Genomic DNA, 16,608 nt, shown 5'->3' with positions numbered 1-16,608 from the left:
TAACAGAAAATGTCCTCAAACAAATACATAACATATTCTTCCACTAAAACTTCAGATGCCCCTTTTTTTCTGGGTTTCAAACTACTGCAATTGTTTTGTGCAGAGAACCTATTTCTCTGTTCCTCATTAATAGTTGTTAATCGTGTTTCATTAAACAGACACTCAAAAAATCAGGGTCAAGGTATTAAAATAAGTGTAAGAAGATGGCAAATGCATGAATAACAAAAGCCAGTATATTCTGAAACTCAAGGAAGAGGAGTGATTCCTAGCAGTTTTCTGGGATCCATCACGTGATGATTGCTTTGAAATTCACTATTTTCATGAATCATGTTTATGATATTGATTTGACACCAATGTTAAATCTAGACTGATAGATAATAAATAATTCTTGCTTCAGGTAGAACATCTGGAATAAGCAAGAAACATTAACAAAAAAAGCCTATTATATGGATAAACTATTAAGGTTCAGAGAATTAAAGTTCAGGACATAAGAATCCAGGTTAGAGAAAATAATTATGATTGAAATTAAATGACTCATTTATTTACAGTCCACCTCCTTTATGAAAGACTTGAGCTTTCACAATATTTTAGACCACTCTAGTAGAAAATGTACAGTTATGAAGAAAACAAATAACAGAAGCTGGAATTTGGGGTCTTTTATGCTATACATTTATGGTATTAATATATTATTTCTATATAGTTCTTCTCTGGGTTTCTCAAGTCTACCTTAATACACATATTTGAAAGAGAAATTAAATTTGTTCTGCACATTCTCAAATGGTATACTGAATGGTTAGAAGATACTGAGGTATATACATTAATATAATTTAAGGGAGGACATACAATAATGCTCAGAAAAATTTGCCTTAAAAATAAAAGGATAGAGCTGGGGATGTAGCTCAGTTGGTAGAGTATTTGCTTTGCAAGTACAAGACCCTGAGTTCAATCCCCAGCACCAAAAAAGATAAAAAATAAAAAAGGATAATAATTATCCTCAGTGAACCATGAGAAAGAGCAATAGAAGGACATCAATCTATGTTGAGAATATTTGTTGAAGCCTAAAATTCAAGTTTCTACTTTGATGAGAAAATTATCACTCTTGAGATATTCAAATTTATACAGTCCCCAAATTACAAATATGTGTCACAAAGTAATTTGACTCCAAGGCCAGGGCTTGATGCAGGATGCCTGTTTGTCTTTCTCACAAAGTTCAGTGTAGACTGGTTCTAAGACCTAAGGGACTTGAATGCATGAACAGAGGCTCAGTGCAAGGGAAAGGATACATTACTTCAAAGGAGAATAAGATATTTCTACTAGTCTCTAGGAAATCTCTGAGACAATTTACTGCTGAAATTATACCCTTCAATGAAAAAGGATAAAAATATTGCTGAACATTGACAAAGTGACCTATGATTAATACAGTTTACCTATGCATTATCTGTTTTCAAGATAAATGCCTAAAAATAATACTGGAATTAAATGTTCCTCCAAGCTTCCATCCTCCCTGCTCCACAAGAGTACAATTTACTCTCCACAACCAGTTGGGGATATTTATTCCCAGTGTTTATGTTTAAAAGTCATAGATATGTGCAAAGACAAAAATAAGCAGGAATGAGAGTTAGTTCAGAATTAGTGACTATTAACTTCATAAAATGCTTTACTCCTACTGTATTATGAGTTTATTTCTAAAATAGAAGCACATGTGGACTTAGAAATGAGATATAAATCTGAAAATCTATTAGTGTCCCTGAAGGAGCTTGCTCTGGGCCACTTCAGTTCCCACTATGTAGCACCTCCTGGAGTTTCACACCAGCAAACACAGAAATGAGGCAGATTTGTTGGATTTTATCAGTCTTCTTCTTAGAAGCGTGTGTCTCTCTAGTAAGTCTGGCAATATAAAGGATAGATAACTCCAAACAAGTCTGTGAGATTTAAGATGTGGAGCATCAACATTACCTTTAGGGGACCTGGGTTTTGTCACCCATTCTTGTGCCCCTTCCTGAGGAGGACAAAATCAGAGACTTCTACTTTAAGAGACATTGGGGAGTTGGGGGTAACAGCAACATGTTTCCTCAACAAAGTTTGTTTCTTATGTCTTTTTTAGGGAAAAAAAGATCACTCTTGTTTCAGACAGGTCTGTAAGGTTGGAAATGTGAGACTCGCTGTTATCCTGTTTTCAGACGTGGTGAACTGATACAATGAGGATGTCAAAAGCGGGGAATCCTGCCCCAAAGCGGGGACTCCACCCGAATAATTGCAGTGGTCAGTAGAAATGGAAGATCATTGAGGCTTAGGTAGGCGGTAAGGGTTGTTAGGGGTGCGCAGGGCAGTGTTTTTCCTGTCAGGTTATAGGGGAGAAACGGGTGCTGGGAAAATGGAGTGATGTCAGTCCCCTTTCTTATGCTTTTACTGCTGCCGAGAGACTAATTCCGGCTCTCTCCCCAGCCTGCCTCCATAACTCCCTTTTTCCCATTTTGTCGCCGCCCCGCTTAGACGTTAGAGGTGCTTGCAGAGCGGAGTGCCCAGCGGAGAGCTGGACTCCCCGAATTGCTTTGCGCAAAATCCACCCCTCTCTGCTCCCTCCTCTCCACACTCCGCATCCCACACAGCCCTCCTCCCCTCGCCGGTCGCTGTGGGGCTGGGGACGTGCCTCTGTATACTACTAAAGTGGGAGGGGGCAGCAAGCAGAGGACAATGTCAGATGCAGCTTTTTGCCTTCTGCCTGACGCTCCCCTCTGGTTCCGCCAGGGTTGGTCCCTGTAAGAAATAGCTGGAGCTGTGGCAGCGGCGAGAGGAAACGGCGGAGGCGCGTGGAGCCCGAAAAGTCCCGGTGCTCCGGGTTACCTCGCATCCTGGTCCCCAGCAGGCCGTCAGCACCATGGACAGCAGCGCCGTCCCCGTGAACGCCAGCAACTGCACCGGTCCCTTCGCGCCACCGAGTTGCTCCCCAGCACCGAGCCCCGGTTCCTGGGTCAACTTGTCCCACTTGGATGGCAACCTGTCTGACCCATGCGGTCCGAACCGCACGGAGCTGGGCGGGAGCGGCGGCCAGTGCCCTCCGTCCGGCAGTCCTTCCATAATCACGGCCATCACCATCATGGCCCTCTACTCCATCGTGTGCGTGGTGGGGCTTTTCGGAAACTTCCTGGTCATGTACGTGATCGTCAGGTAAGGAAGGCTCCGGCTGGAGCGCAGACTGAAAAAGGGACACTTGAGTGGCAGGGCGGGAGGGGAAGGGAGGACAGTGAACAGAGTGGTGCTGTTTGTGTCTTCAAAACTACTTTTCAGTTTTTCCCTCTCTTGATCAAGAAAGAGTCCAAAATTCCAAAAGCAGAGAAGTTCCTTTGATAAAAGCAGCTAACGGTCTAAAAGTGTGGGGCGGGGATAGGGGAGGCTCTGTGTTAGAAGAGCCCTCTTGTACTGAGACAACCGGGCTCTTGGTCCCGTGTCCTATGTATGGTCTGTCCCTTTGCACGAACTATGAAAACAGAAAGTTATGAATAATGGGGGTGGATGCTGATTAGTTTTCCCCTCATTAAGTTGCCGAATCTTCTCACTTTTTAAAGAGATGCACCTTGCCAACTTTCCTACACCTGCTGGTTTAAGATGTACTGCAGCCCCACCCCTTTTCCCTGGTCATAGTATCCTTTATGTGCCTCTTCTTCCCATCCTGAGGCCACATTAGGGAGAGGGCGTTTTCCTGGCATCTCTTTTGGGTAGGTAAGGGTAGTGTTACTTTGTTGTAGCAAACATGACAGTTGTGTCGCCTAAATCAGTCTGCAGTTGCTAACTGCGGATCTGCTAGGGGAATGATAAATTACATTTGGAACACCTAAGATGATTCAGAATAATTGCAGGACAAAACAATTTTTTAATGCTATCATAATTGAAGTGACTAAAAGCAGCAAAAATCTGCATTGGAGACTATTATTAGAAAGTTGTATAAGGTGCTTTGGAAAAAAGGAAAGAAAGAAAGGGTCTTTATATAGTGAAATTATTTCAAAGGAGTTTGTGGTCATGTTGTTTGCCCAGATGCTCCAAGTGTGTTTGGCAAAGTGTGTACAAGCTCTCAATACCGAGATTGATGTTGATTGTGTTGACGCTGATGGGTCTCTTTAAATTCTACATGTGAATGTAGAATATTAATATATTTTCTTTTGTTAAAGTAGATAAATATTTCAACAGTTTAAATGACTCCAGATTTGAGTTTTTCCTCTCACTTTGGGTTATATGTACTCTGTGAATATGGCATTATCATATTTAGTTACAATATTTGCTTCACCTACTCAGCAAATATTGCAGGTTTGCATGCAGCTCTCAAATCATTTATCAGTCTCCCCATTATGCTTTTATCACCAGGGTCCTGCAAATTGCATGCAACTGAGTCTTTCTACTTTCTTTCTACTTCTGTGTCTGATTTCTTTAATTAATGATTGTTAAAGAGCAAAGCTAATTTTCCTGATCTTTTGATGGGAAATAAGATCAGTCGTGTCTCTGAGAAAAGAGCACCATCTATTGAAAGGAAAACTAACAACAGAAGGAAAAATACAGCAAGGAAATGGAAGGAAGAATTGATCTTTGAAAACATTGTTTCTCTAATTCAAAACAAAGACAGAGACAAAAACCAAGTCTCATTCTGCAGTTATGACAATAAAAAGCATAACTAAAGGTCTGTCTTGCAAAAGAAAAATGTGTTCTTTTCATTTTTTCTAAAAAAAAAAAACCTTTATAAACTCATAAGCTGATAGAAATAGGAGGAACTAGAGATTATCTATGCTAGATGAGTAAGCTGAGGCACAATATAAATTATTTGTCCAAGAACAGATGGTTCATTAGTTCAAGGCCAATGAATCTCTCTTAGATAACATAATTTTCTTATTTTATTATGGTGGAAAATCATGATTTGAGTTAATTCAACTATTAGACTGACAGAGTGAGTTTAGTTTGCAGTAATAATGTGGAATAACAAATGACCTCAAATGTATGTGTATAATCCTGGATAACAAAAGCATGAGAAAGAAATTTCTAAAGCATCTAAAAATCCTGCCTTTTGAAATACAATATTTTCTTCCTTCTATTACTTCTTGGCATCTTCCTTCATCATCTTCCTCCCCTTCAGTTTTTGTTTTTCTGTAAAGAAAGAGCCAATAGATCAAGCCATCAACTGAGAAGTAAGCAGTTTGGTCTCTTCCCGTTTTCTAAGAGGTTGTTGGTTGGGTGAGTTTGCTCTAAAGGCATTAGCTTTCACCTATTGTTCACTGGGAGAGACATGGTGACATTGCATCCTCTTGGGAACATGATATTATGCTTTACTCTCTGTACTGAGAGTTCTGACAAAATGCAGTACTATTTGAAAGGTCAACCCAAGCACCCACCTGTGGCCGTCTGGGTGTTTAATTCCAAGGTCAGATAACTCCCTGGGAATTTGAACATGAAACAGCAAAATAGGCAGTTCAAGGACAGATGAAGGGCTGGGGAAAGAAGCTGGTCTTTGTCCAGTTAGCTGAGGATATTCTACTAGTGGTCTCTAGGCTGTAATTTCCACTACAAAATTATCAGCTCAGGGATATCATGAGCCCTGCTAGAAGATGGCAATAATTCTGTCTTTTAATGTATTAAGGGCAAGTTTTCATTTTTTTAACTACTTAAAATTTGACAAATGATATTGGTTGATTAAGTACAGTTTTCAAATCCAACTTAGGTAGTATTTATGAGAATAACTTGGTATATTGGATGACTCAGGAGACTAAGATGACTATGGCAACCACAAAGCAAACATAACGGGTACTACAGATGTGTTGAGGCCTGTGTTCTGGTCTCTTAACATCGCCACCATCATCACCATCGTCACCATCACACCTTCACCAGCTGCATTATTAAATGCTCAAAAACCTTAAATGGACTTTTACACAGTGCTGTTCTCAGTAACATAGAGAGGGAAGGCATACCATCTTATGATCTAAACACTTAAAATCCAGATGTTAAATGAAAGAAATATTATAAGTAGCCATTACCTGAAAGTATTTGGGGTTTTAAAGGGGAAAACAATGTTTGCAGGATAATAATATTATTTTTTAAATGTCACAAAGATTTGGGAAAATATAAAGATGAAAATACTGTGAAAAGTAACTTATTCTAAATGGGATGACATTATTGCCAAGAATCTTAATAAAAAGTATAAAAATAATACACAAAGTTATAGCCGACAGAGATGTTTTACTTATTGAAAATGTTATACCAACTATAGAGTTAACCATAATTATAAAAACTAATGGAATTCCAGATGTGTTTGTGAGATTTATTTTCCAAAGAGACTTGTGTAAGTAACTATGAAAATGTTGGTGTAGACATTAGAAGATAATGGAGGATTAGAAACTTAGATTCCTACAGACTGTGGAAACCAGTCTTCTTGTACAATTCCAGCAAAGTGTGCTGAATGAGCCATGGGTATAGCAAATACATGTCCTAGGTTTGGAGGGAAAAAATAACTTTCAAATGATATTGCCTTATCTTTCAGATCGATCCTTAATTTGATTAAATTCTCAATATGATTAGACATCAGAAAATACCATTTAAAGCTATATAAGATGTCATTTTCTTTTCCTAAAATGTATTTCTGGTTTCAGAAAAAAAAGTCTTATGATTTTATTCTTGCTCCATGTACTAAATATTTGACTCAGGTTTAAATGAACAAAGTATCAGTCATAACTTATTAGAACAAAAGCATAGGGTTTTAGACTTAATTCAGATTAACACAGCTAAGAACATAGGAATAATAATATTTCATTTAATTTAAGGATGTATGTGCACACATACATATACATGTATATTTGAGTTGATTCAAGTGTATGTCACTGAATATGACCACTAGTAATTTTCATAAAATAAAAAAGATGATTACTTATTTAGAAAACTCAAATATTGATGATATTCTATTTTGATTTTTAGACTACAAATATCTTAATTAGCATATGTATTTTACAATGTATTTTAAAAACTCCTAAAAAATTCTAACTTGAACATAATTGTTAATATCAAAATATCATCTTAATTGCATATCTTTCATTCATCAATGGAGAACTTCTGATATCTATTACACTTTTAACCTTGCTATTTCCCATAGAGATATTAATTCTGTAGGGAACTCCTCACCCTCTTCCTGGAAGTCTCCTGAATATACCAAGTTGCTCTTGTTTTCCTGAGTTGAAAACTGTAACTGTCATTTGCATAAAGTCATCATTACGTTTTCTGAATTCTTTCTGATCTCTCATTTTCTCCCTTGGAAAAAAAAAGACGATCTTACATTTTTTAAATGTTTTGAACATAAAACAATGTGCAATTACATAATGACTCTCCTCTACCAAAAATTACATATGGTTTTGGGTGGCTGGGAGTATAGTTCAGTGGTACAATATGAATTTAGTATACACAAGATTCTGAGTTCAATCCCCAGCATCAAATATATAAATATACTTAAATTAGTATTAGTAGTCATATTACATATGTAGTATACAAAGTACTGACAACTACATAAATTATTAAAATTATAAATGTATATGCATATATATATATTATATATATATATATAGAGAGAGAGAGAGAGAGAGAGAAGGCAGTTGAAGTCTTTTCTTTGCTCACATTACCCTCCGTCCAATGAGACTACCACTATTGTGAACTTGGTGGTAATTATTTACATTCATATTTATATTATATATATGTATTTTTGCAAACAAATTATCTTTTTATACCTTCTTATAACTTTATAATTGGTGGTATAGTGTACACTAAAGTTACTAAACATAATTTCACTATTTACCCCAGGTAGTTATAGTTCTATCAGGTTAATGATAGAAACTGGATGTCTTACAAAACAAATGAGCAAACATTCTTGGTTACTATTTCTCCTGAAAACGTTCAACTGATCTCACTAAGAAAAATTAGTTTACAAAGTTCCATTTGATTCAATCTGGTGGAGTCACTAATTGAATTTGCAAGAATTTCAGATGCAAAATTCAGAATATAACTAATACCTGAAAGCAGGCATTTAAATGTTCTCCCATGGATTGAAAAGGGAATGAGACAGGAAGGAGTGGCAGGAGGAGGAAGAGTGTGGGCCCCACTCTCCCCACCCTGGGAACCATGCTCTTGGGCATCCATGCAGGCCTAACCTGAGGCCTCTGTTTACAGGTCTTCTTGTTGAGCAGTCCATGGGAAGGCCCTTCCTACATGCCTCCAGGGGACATTGTCAGGGTTCTTGCCCATGAAGCACTATGTGATAGGTTCTAATAAGGGAAGAGATCATTCTGTTCTAGATGGGTTTCCATCCAGACATGAAACATGTCCATAATGTCAAATACTGTTTTTTTTTTCTTTTTAATTAAATTAATGACTCATTCATTAGTTTATGTAGGTAGGTGTCTGAGTCTGTTTGAGCTGCTCCACAGAACACCATAAACTCCTAGGATAAACTTCACCAACAGATCTCAAACCAGGTGTGGGTCTGCCCTGCTCACAGGCAGCTATGTTCTTGCTGTGACTTCACGTGGGAAATATGGCCAGGGGTCTCTCTGGGGCCTCTAAGAGCACTTATTATTCATTAGCCCTCTATCTCCATGATCTAATCACCCCCCAAAGGAGCCACCTCTAAGTACCATCAGATTGGAGATTAGTTTTCAAAATTTGTATTTTGTGGAGACAAAATCAATCTCAAAATGATCCAAATACAACCTTTTAAAAACACTAAGTATTAGTATAATTTAAAGTAATGTTTGAATAAATTAAACCAAACTGATTCATTCACTGTCTTCTTTTTTCATATTTATCTCTTCTATACCCTTTTTAAAATTTTTTCTCTTGTTTATCCCCATTATTTCTCTACTTCTTTTCCTATCAAATTTTTTCTTATTCTTCAAGTTCCAGCTAAAGTGTTTTCCTCTTTGCAGACTCCCCAAAGAACTCAGACAGTCAACACCAAAACTATCTACTACTACTGTGAAAGATCTGTTAATTTTCTCCAGGCCTTCCAAAATGTCACTCGATAGTCCTTGAAGACTTGAACCACATCTGTGTTCTTGTGTTAGCTAAGAAATTCAACAAAATCGACCAAGAGGGTGATGCATCTCTAAAGTACAGTTTTTAGCAATTCAAATATACCTCAGATGAATCAGACATAAATTCTAATTCAGATAATTCTCTCAATTCATTGCTTTGTTCATGCCTATTTAATTTTTTTTCTTACTTGTCATGAAAAATAATCTAGTGTGGATTGACATCACAAATCATAAACTCAAATACACACATATAAATCCATCTGTGCACATGTACATAACTCCGTCAATTGTGAATAAGGAATAGATTGTTTACTTTTTATGATGGAAATACAGAAAGTAAAAGTTTCAACTTTTGAATCAACTATTCAATATATAAATTTTTTATGTGTGTTTCTGTTTAAAGATACCTTGTCGAATGTGTGTTGTTGATTCAATAATATTGAACTCAGGGTCAATAGTATGTGCCTGAATTTCTGTTTGAACAAAGCTTATTTCACACACATACTTTCTCTTTAAGGTGCATTAGGGACACTAGACAGCACTTTAACAGTGTACTTGGGGTCATTTTAAACAGTTAAATCACCAACAAAAACACTACAATGCAACAAATCTTGCAAAACATAAATTGCAGAAAGAACACTTGTTCACAATATATGAGGTGCAACCAGAAGACACAACACTGCCCTGTTGGTTTCACCTGGGACCCTGAACATAGAGCAGTTTCAATTTCTCACTACTTTCACATGTCCACACAAGCCTTTGAATAAATGCAAAGTATTATTTTGGAATTACAAATAATTTTAGTCAAGTCTCAAATACAGAATCCTCATATAATATGGTTTGCATGTATGTGCAACAATGTTCAAGGAAATACAGGCAACTCTTGGTATCCATGGCAGATTGGTCTCAGGACCCCAAAATCCTCAAATGCTCAAGTCCCTTATATAAAATGGCATAGTATTTGCACATAACCCATATACATCCTCTCATATACTTTAAACCATCTTTAGATTACTTACAATATCTATAACAAAGTATAAATTCTACATAAACATTGTTGTGTTGTATTGTTTAGGCAATAACAAAAAAGTTCAGGGCATGTTCAGTATGGACACAAATTTTTTCCAAATATTTTGATCTTCGGGTGGCTAAGTCCATGGATTTGGAACCCTCAGATACAGAAAGCTGATTGTATTTTTAAGACACAACTAAAGAAGAAAATCAGGAAGCTATGTTCATATGAAATGTGGCAACAAACTAATGACATGGGCACTTTTTATGTTTTTAACACCATTTGTTATGATCTGAAGAAATAACTCGAAAACCAAATCCTTTCCCAAATGATTCACTCCTCAGTGTGCCATCAGACACCTAGGTACATCATACAAATTTTAAAACATGCCTGGCACATTGGATTTTCCATGTTGAAATAAAATTCTCAAGATTAAGTTGATTTCCTTATATTTTTAAAGGAAATTTAAATAGGAAAAGTTTAGATAAAATTTGGATGTGTCATATAAGTACGTGACTGTTTGGATTATTCTTACAATTTAGGATTCAGTTCAGTGACCAGAAGTCTTAGGTTTTCATTTTCAGCAAAGCTCTAAAACACACACAAAAAAGAAAAAATTTACCTATATACTACACAATTGCTTGATACTTATATTTAGAAAATTTTAGAGCAACTTTTAAGCAATAAAATCCTTATTCTAGTTTTTCATAGTATACCAAAATGGACTCTGTCTACAATTTAATGACCTCAGGTCTGCAGATTAACCTTCTTCCCGAGAATGATAAGAATGTACAAATAAACTAGGGATTCAATCTGGACCATTAAAATCTATATTATGCCAGAAACACTGTCATTAACTAAAGTTCAGATTAAAATGATTCCAAGGTTAGAATCTCACTTCATTTCACTACAGTTTGAAGTACATATGACTCATACACATGGGATGAGGAGTGATAACCTTGCTCAATATTTCCTATAAAAGTCCAGAAAGTACATACTTTAGGTTCTTGCAGCCGGATGATCTCTGTCATAAGAACTCAGTTCTGCCTCAGAAGCAGCCATCGACAACACATACATTAATGGGAGCAAATGCATTCCAATAAAACTTCACAAGGACACTGAAATTTGAATTTCCATATAATTTTCAAACACCTTGAAATATTTTTCCTTTAATTATTTTCCAACCATTTAAAAATGCAGAACCCTTCTTAGCTGGCAGGTCATAGGAAGAAGTGATGGGCTAGTTTTTACCCAAACCTCTCATTTGCCAAATGCAGGTTTATGTTTTATGTTTTTATTTGTGTTATGCCAAAATACAATTTATGTTCTTGCACGGTCAAGGACTAAGCACATAGTACTTTCTTTGGCGATTTTGATTACTTGTTGTCTAATGGATAAAGACAAAGAATTTTGTTCAAATAACCTCTGAACAATTTCCAGTATTTTTCAACCTCAGAAAATAAAATACAAATAGGAAGCAATACAAACCAACACAGTTACCACAGATTGCCTGACCAAGAATATTGCTTTTCTGGAAACTGATGCTAAAGTGGGAGTCTAATAGCAATGGCACAGGATTCTTTCTACATCTTCCCAAGACCCCATCTTTAAACCCCCATTTTTCATTTGATCCAGATTACCAGCAATGTTCATTACTACCTTTAGCCAGTGATTAAGGAACAAGTGCTTAGAAAAGGGTATTTCTCAAGAATTTCTGTCTATCAAATATGCTTTGTGCTTATCTTGATTCAGTGCAATTTTCTGGGCTTTCTCACAGTATTTTCCATCTTCAATCATTTGGAAGCTTTCACGAAAAATTGAAACTGTCATCTACAAATTCTTATTAACTCTTTAGCAAATATAAAATCTGTCCTCAAAACCACCTAGGCCTGCACACCAGCCGTGCTGCCCCCACAACAGGCACTTGGGAATTGAATGTCAGCTGCTTCTCTCTCAATCTTTCTTTATGCCATTTCAAACACAAGAGCTCATTCCTTGGGAGTTTTTGGTTTTTTGTATTTTGGGTTTTTTTTTTTTTCCTCTTTCTTGTTTCCTTTCTTTCTGGCTTACTTGCTCATATTTTAAACATTTGTTTTCTGCAGTTGTCAAAGGTTGCTTTGAAAGTTGTCATTTCCCTAGAGAATTCAGAATTCAGACTGTTCAGATGGATAAAAAGAAGCTCCAGGGTTGGCCCAAGAGTTCTGAGGATGTGTGTGAACCCTTGGCTTTCGGTTCATCGTTTGGCTCAATGTGCTCCTAAAGACTCACTGAAACCTCCTTCCTGCCTGGCTCCACATCTTTAATCCAGTCCCCATCCATCCATGCCTAAATGACAATGGTGCTCAGAGAAAACCGTCTGGCATGTACAGAAATTCTTTAGATTAGCCAGATGGTCATCAGAAAGAAGTTTGCAAGGAGAGCCAAGTTGAAGGAGAGTTTTAACTGGGTGACTTATTATCCACTGAAAAATTCTACCCTTCCTAGAATCTCTTAAGTGAGAATCTTATCCAAATTTTAGCAAGGAACCCAGTCTTTATAAAATAAATGATAAACTTTGATTTTGCTTCTAATTAACTAATGGAACATCAGAGTTATTGCATAAATCTTTGCAAGATTCTTAGACACATAGAAGAGCCTTCCCAGATCTGCGGGAACAGTGACTGGTCTCACCCCTGGTTGTACATTAGCATCACCTTGGAAACTTCAAAACTAAGGAAGTCTACCTAGGCTAATTAAATCAGAATCTGTGGGAATAGCTCCTGGGTATAGATTGGTATAAAATTTCCCCAGTGGTTCTAACATGCAACCAATATCCCAAAGCACAGGGTAGGGTCCACCCTATCCATTTTATGGATGAAAAAAAGAAGAGTCCTGTTAAGGAGATTCAAAAGATCTGACAGTGTGTTTCACTTCTCTAAACTTTAAGAAGTTGTCTATAGCACAAGTAGTAAATTAAATTATGTTCCAGAAAAGCTAAAGGTCAAGATGTTGGAGATGTATTCCTGAATTTGACTTACCAGCTCTCTTCAGAGTAGGCAAAGTGGAGTGGATGAGGTACTAAACTTGGAATGCAAAGGGATGTTTGAATCTCTGCCCGTTACTAGTTAGTTATAATAGTCACCCCATACAAACTATTAGTTAACCTTCCTGAAGGAATTATAACCATGTTCAATCTTACAAGGTTTTCAGTCCAAAATAGACAAGATGTATAAAAATTGGCGGTCACTCAGAAGTGTTGTGGAAAGGTGAAGAGTTTTGTGATTTGCTCCTAGTTCCTTTTCTCTCCCACTGGATTCAAACTCCATTTTCAGCATGTTAACTCACCCAGAGCATCTGCCTTCCCTTAGGTCAGGATTATTATCCATTATATTTAATTATGGCTTAATTTTTAGGATCACAATTTCTACTGTGACAAAGCAAGGCATTGCTGGGGGGTGGTCACTGTTTGTCGTCCTTCATTTCCACCAATGCTGTCCTAAGGTGCTGGGCCATTCAAAACCATTCTGTTGCTGACCACGATGACATGAAGAAATTCTAAGGATAAATAACTGCCACTTCTTTGATCCCCTATTGATAATTCTTAATAAATTCAGAGGAAAAGAGATGCAAACCAATTGTTTTTAGATAAAATTGCTATTTTCATGACTTAAATCTTTCGCTTTCAAATGGGTGTTGCAGTCAGGGAGTCTAAAGCAGAATCTAAGTGCTGACAGCGTGGGATGAAACTCCTATTCCCCCAGCAGCGCTGTTCCATTGAGTCAGAAGAAGTCATTTACAAAAACAGCATTCTCTGAACTCTGGCTTTGGAAATTTAGGCATTTGAAATTCCACCCCATGACGAGTCATCCTGACCTGTGTTGAGTCTGATTCTCTAATCAAAGTAAAACTGGTCAAAAAATGAGTATCGACCCACAGAGTTCGCATGTCTGCCTATTCCTAAGACCTTCATAACGAATTTTTCCAGGCTTGCAAAGCAATGTCTGCCAAATTCCAAAATCAGAGCAGTGAGCTCTATAAATAAAGCAAATGCAGAGTGTCGGGGAGAAAAACACCCCTGAGGCTTCCAGCGCCCTCTGCGAACTAAGTCTCTTCCAAGTATACAAGCCGTGGCAAACAGGAGATCAATAGAAGGGAGGCCTTCTTTGACTCTGAACATTTTCCCTCTGAAACACTGGGTTCAGGGCCAGTGAGAAGTTGAGCTTTTTGTGGGGGAGGATGAAATGTTAATTGAAAAATGTTGCCAACAATACAACCCAAACACCAGAACCTGATTGTGCTGCCAAGAAGAACAAGGAAAATTATTATCGACAGTATAATTTCATACTTACTCAGCCCCCATCAGCTCTGGAAAGAAAACCACAGGCATTGAATAAATTAAACATGAGCTTGCTTCTTACAATGTTTGTGATCTAAGTCCACTAAAATTAGTGGTCCCATTAAAAGCAGGCAGCACTAATTGAGATCCTCGGAATAGTCTTTCCTTCTGAAAACAGAAAGAAGTTTTAATTAACTTCTTTGTAAAATATACAAAGTATGTAACTCAGGCCTAAAGATAACTGCTTAAAATTTCATAGGACTTTAAATTTTTCATTATATTGAGTAATTTGATTCTCATTAAATTTTTGTGAGTATAGTTAGGGGGGAAAGTTGTTAACCAGACTAATGCTAAAGAAGATGGAACATGTTTGCTATATTTGTTAAGCACTTATGTGCTCCAGATACAGTGGTGAGTGCACTAGCCATGGTCCTTCCTCTTCCAAATGTTCAGTCTAGTGGAGAAGATGGTTAAGCCATGTCACCAGATAATAGATGTCAGAGATAGGACTACATCCTTGTGGGAACATTAGGTTCTTCCAACCACAGTATCAGAAAATCCCTGTTCTCAAGATTGTCGATAGCAATTTGTAGTTCATCTTCCGCCATAACCAAGCCCAACAATGGGGTCATTCCTCATTCAAATCTTTATTCTATTTTCCAAATTTTGTTAAAGGTATTGTTTATGTATCAGAGACAAGACAGAGAAAAATTAGTGGAAAAGGCCTTGGTTAATTTTTGTAGAAGAATGAAAGAGAGCATTATCAACCATAATTTGTAAGTATTCTTCTCAAAGAAGAAATTGTAAACATTTTACAAATAATAAGGGTATTTCAATAGAATAATAGAGAGTACTGGATACATGGAATTCATCAGAAACAAATCTCAAGATTTAATCTTTTAAGACATTCATCAATTAGCATGTCACTGTTAGAACAATGGCCAGCCTACTTATAACCTGCCCCACAAACACAGGCAGGAGAAAAGATCAGTCTGGAAGACAGACTTGAAAACTCTGTTTTTAAAATTATTTTATCAGTTTTGTGAAACTTAGGATATAAATGTTAAAGGAAAAATCAATGCCATCTTTTAAAAAGAATTGCTGTTCTTAACAAAGGAGAAAGAGCCTGCATGTAAATAAATATGTCATACTTCAGGAGACAGTCAATGCCACAAAGAATACTGTAAACACAAATCATGCCAATGAGCATTTCCACAAAAGAGCGTTATTTTCTTAGCAACTTAGAAACGCCAAATAATAGCATATGAATGCATACATATCCTTATTTTAAGCATCTTTAAAATATATTCTTGCCTAAAGATAGGCCAAATCAGGAATTATTCTAACTCTAATATGCTTTGGTGTAGCTGCCATGTTTAATTCACTCAGTGATTTGAAGTTTATACTCAAAGCAAATTATGTTGGTTAGCATTCTAGTTGAAATAGAAGAAATCATGGAAATAATTTCTGAAACATAATTGGTCAAAGAAGTCCTTTGAAAACAGCTGTGTTTTCAGAACAATTACAGGTCCGGTTGCCCCAGTTCTCCTTAGCACACAGGAGCAACATCTGGTGACAGTGTTACTATGACCAAGTAACCTTCAGGAAATAGAGTTAGGGGCCCATATGCTGGAGGCAAATGAACATGAGAAAAACCGAACATGTGGTCCCTAGAAACCTGCCTTAGAGAATGCGTCTGCATTATTAAATTAAAACCCATCACCATCATCATCGTCAGCATCATCATTTGGGGGGAGGTACCACATGTTGGACTCCACACTAACAATCCTTAAACACACTACTGTTTTAAAATGTTTCACCCTTCTAACGATGATTTAATGAAACTACTAATATTTTCCAACTTTTACAGATGGTGAAAATGGGATTCAGAAAATTTAGATAGTAAGCCCGTATCTGTCTGGCTAATAAATGATGGAACGAATATTCAAATCAAGGTTGATATGACAGTGAAGGTTATTCAAAACTGCATGTATGAGTACACCACAGTTTATTTCAATTTTATATAAAATGGCAATGCAACAATAAAAAATAAAAAAAGAAAGAAAGATCAATAGAATACGGAAAGGGAACATGAGGAGGGAGAAGAGGAGGGAAAAAGGAAGTCCTAGAATTTAAAATGAAGAAAACTGTTATATGCTTTTATGAATATCAAAATGAATCCCACTATTATTTATAACTCTAATGCACTAACAAAAATTATAGAAATAGAG

General features: G+C 36.8%; 1 protein-coding gene across 2 annotated transcripts in view; it reads left to right on the top strand.

Annotated features, from left to right (window-relative positions):
• The first annotated feature begins 2,669 nt into the window (after positions 1–2,669).
• The window catches only part of Oprm1 (opioid receptor mu 1), a 60,299-nt gene continuing 46,360 nt past the window's right edge, over positions 2,670–16,608 (top strand). For both annotated transcript variants that reach the window (XR_007109605.1, XM_047559691.1), the window contains exon 1: positions 2,670–3,168. Coding sequence is in view for 1 of the 2 variants with exons in the window: in XM_047559691.1 (XP_047415647.1) it covers positions 2,879–3,168 (290 nt within the window). In the remaining variant the exon portion in view is untranslated. The remainder of the gene's footprint in view (positions 3,169–16,608) is intronic.

Source organism: Sciurus carolinensis, chromosome 7 (assembly GCF_902686445.1).
Source record: "Sciurus carolinensis chromosome 7, mSciCar1.2, whole genome shotgun sequence".
NCBI classification, from domain to species: domain Eukaryota; kingdom Metazoa; phylum Chordata; class Mammalia; order Rodentia; family Sciuridae; genus Sciurus; species Sciurus carolinensis.
The sequence above is the reverse complement of the archived record's forward strand: the minus strand, read 5'-3'. Positions and strand labels throughout refer to the sequence as shown.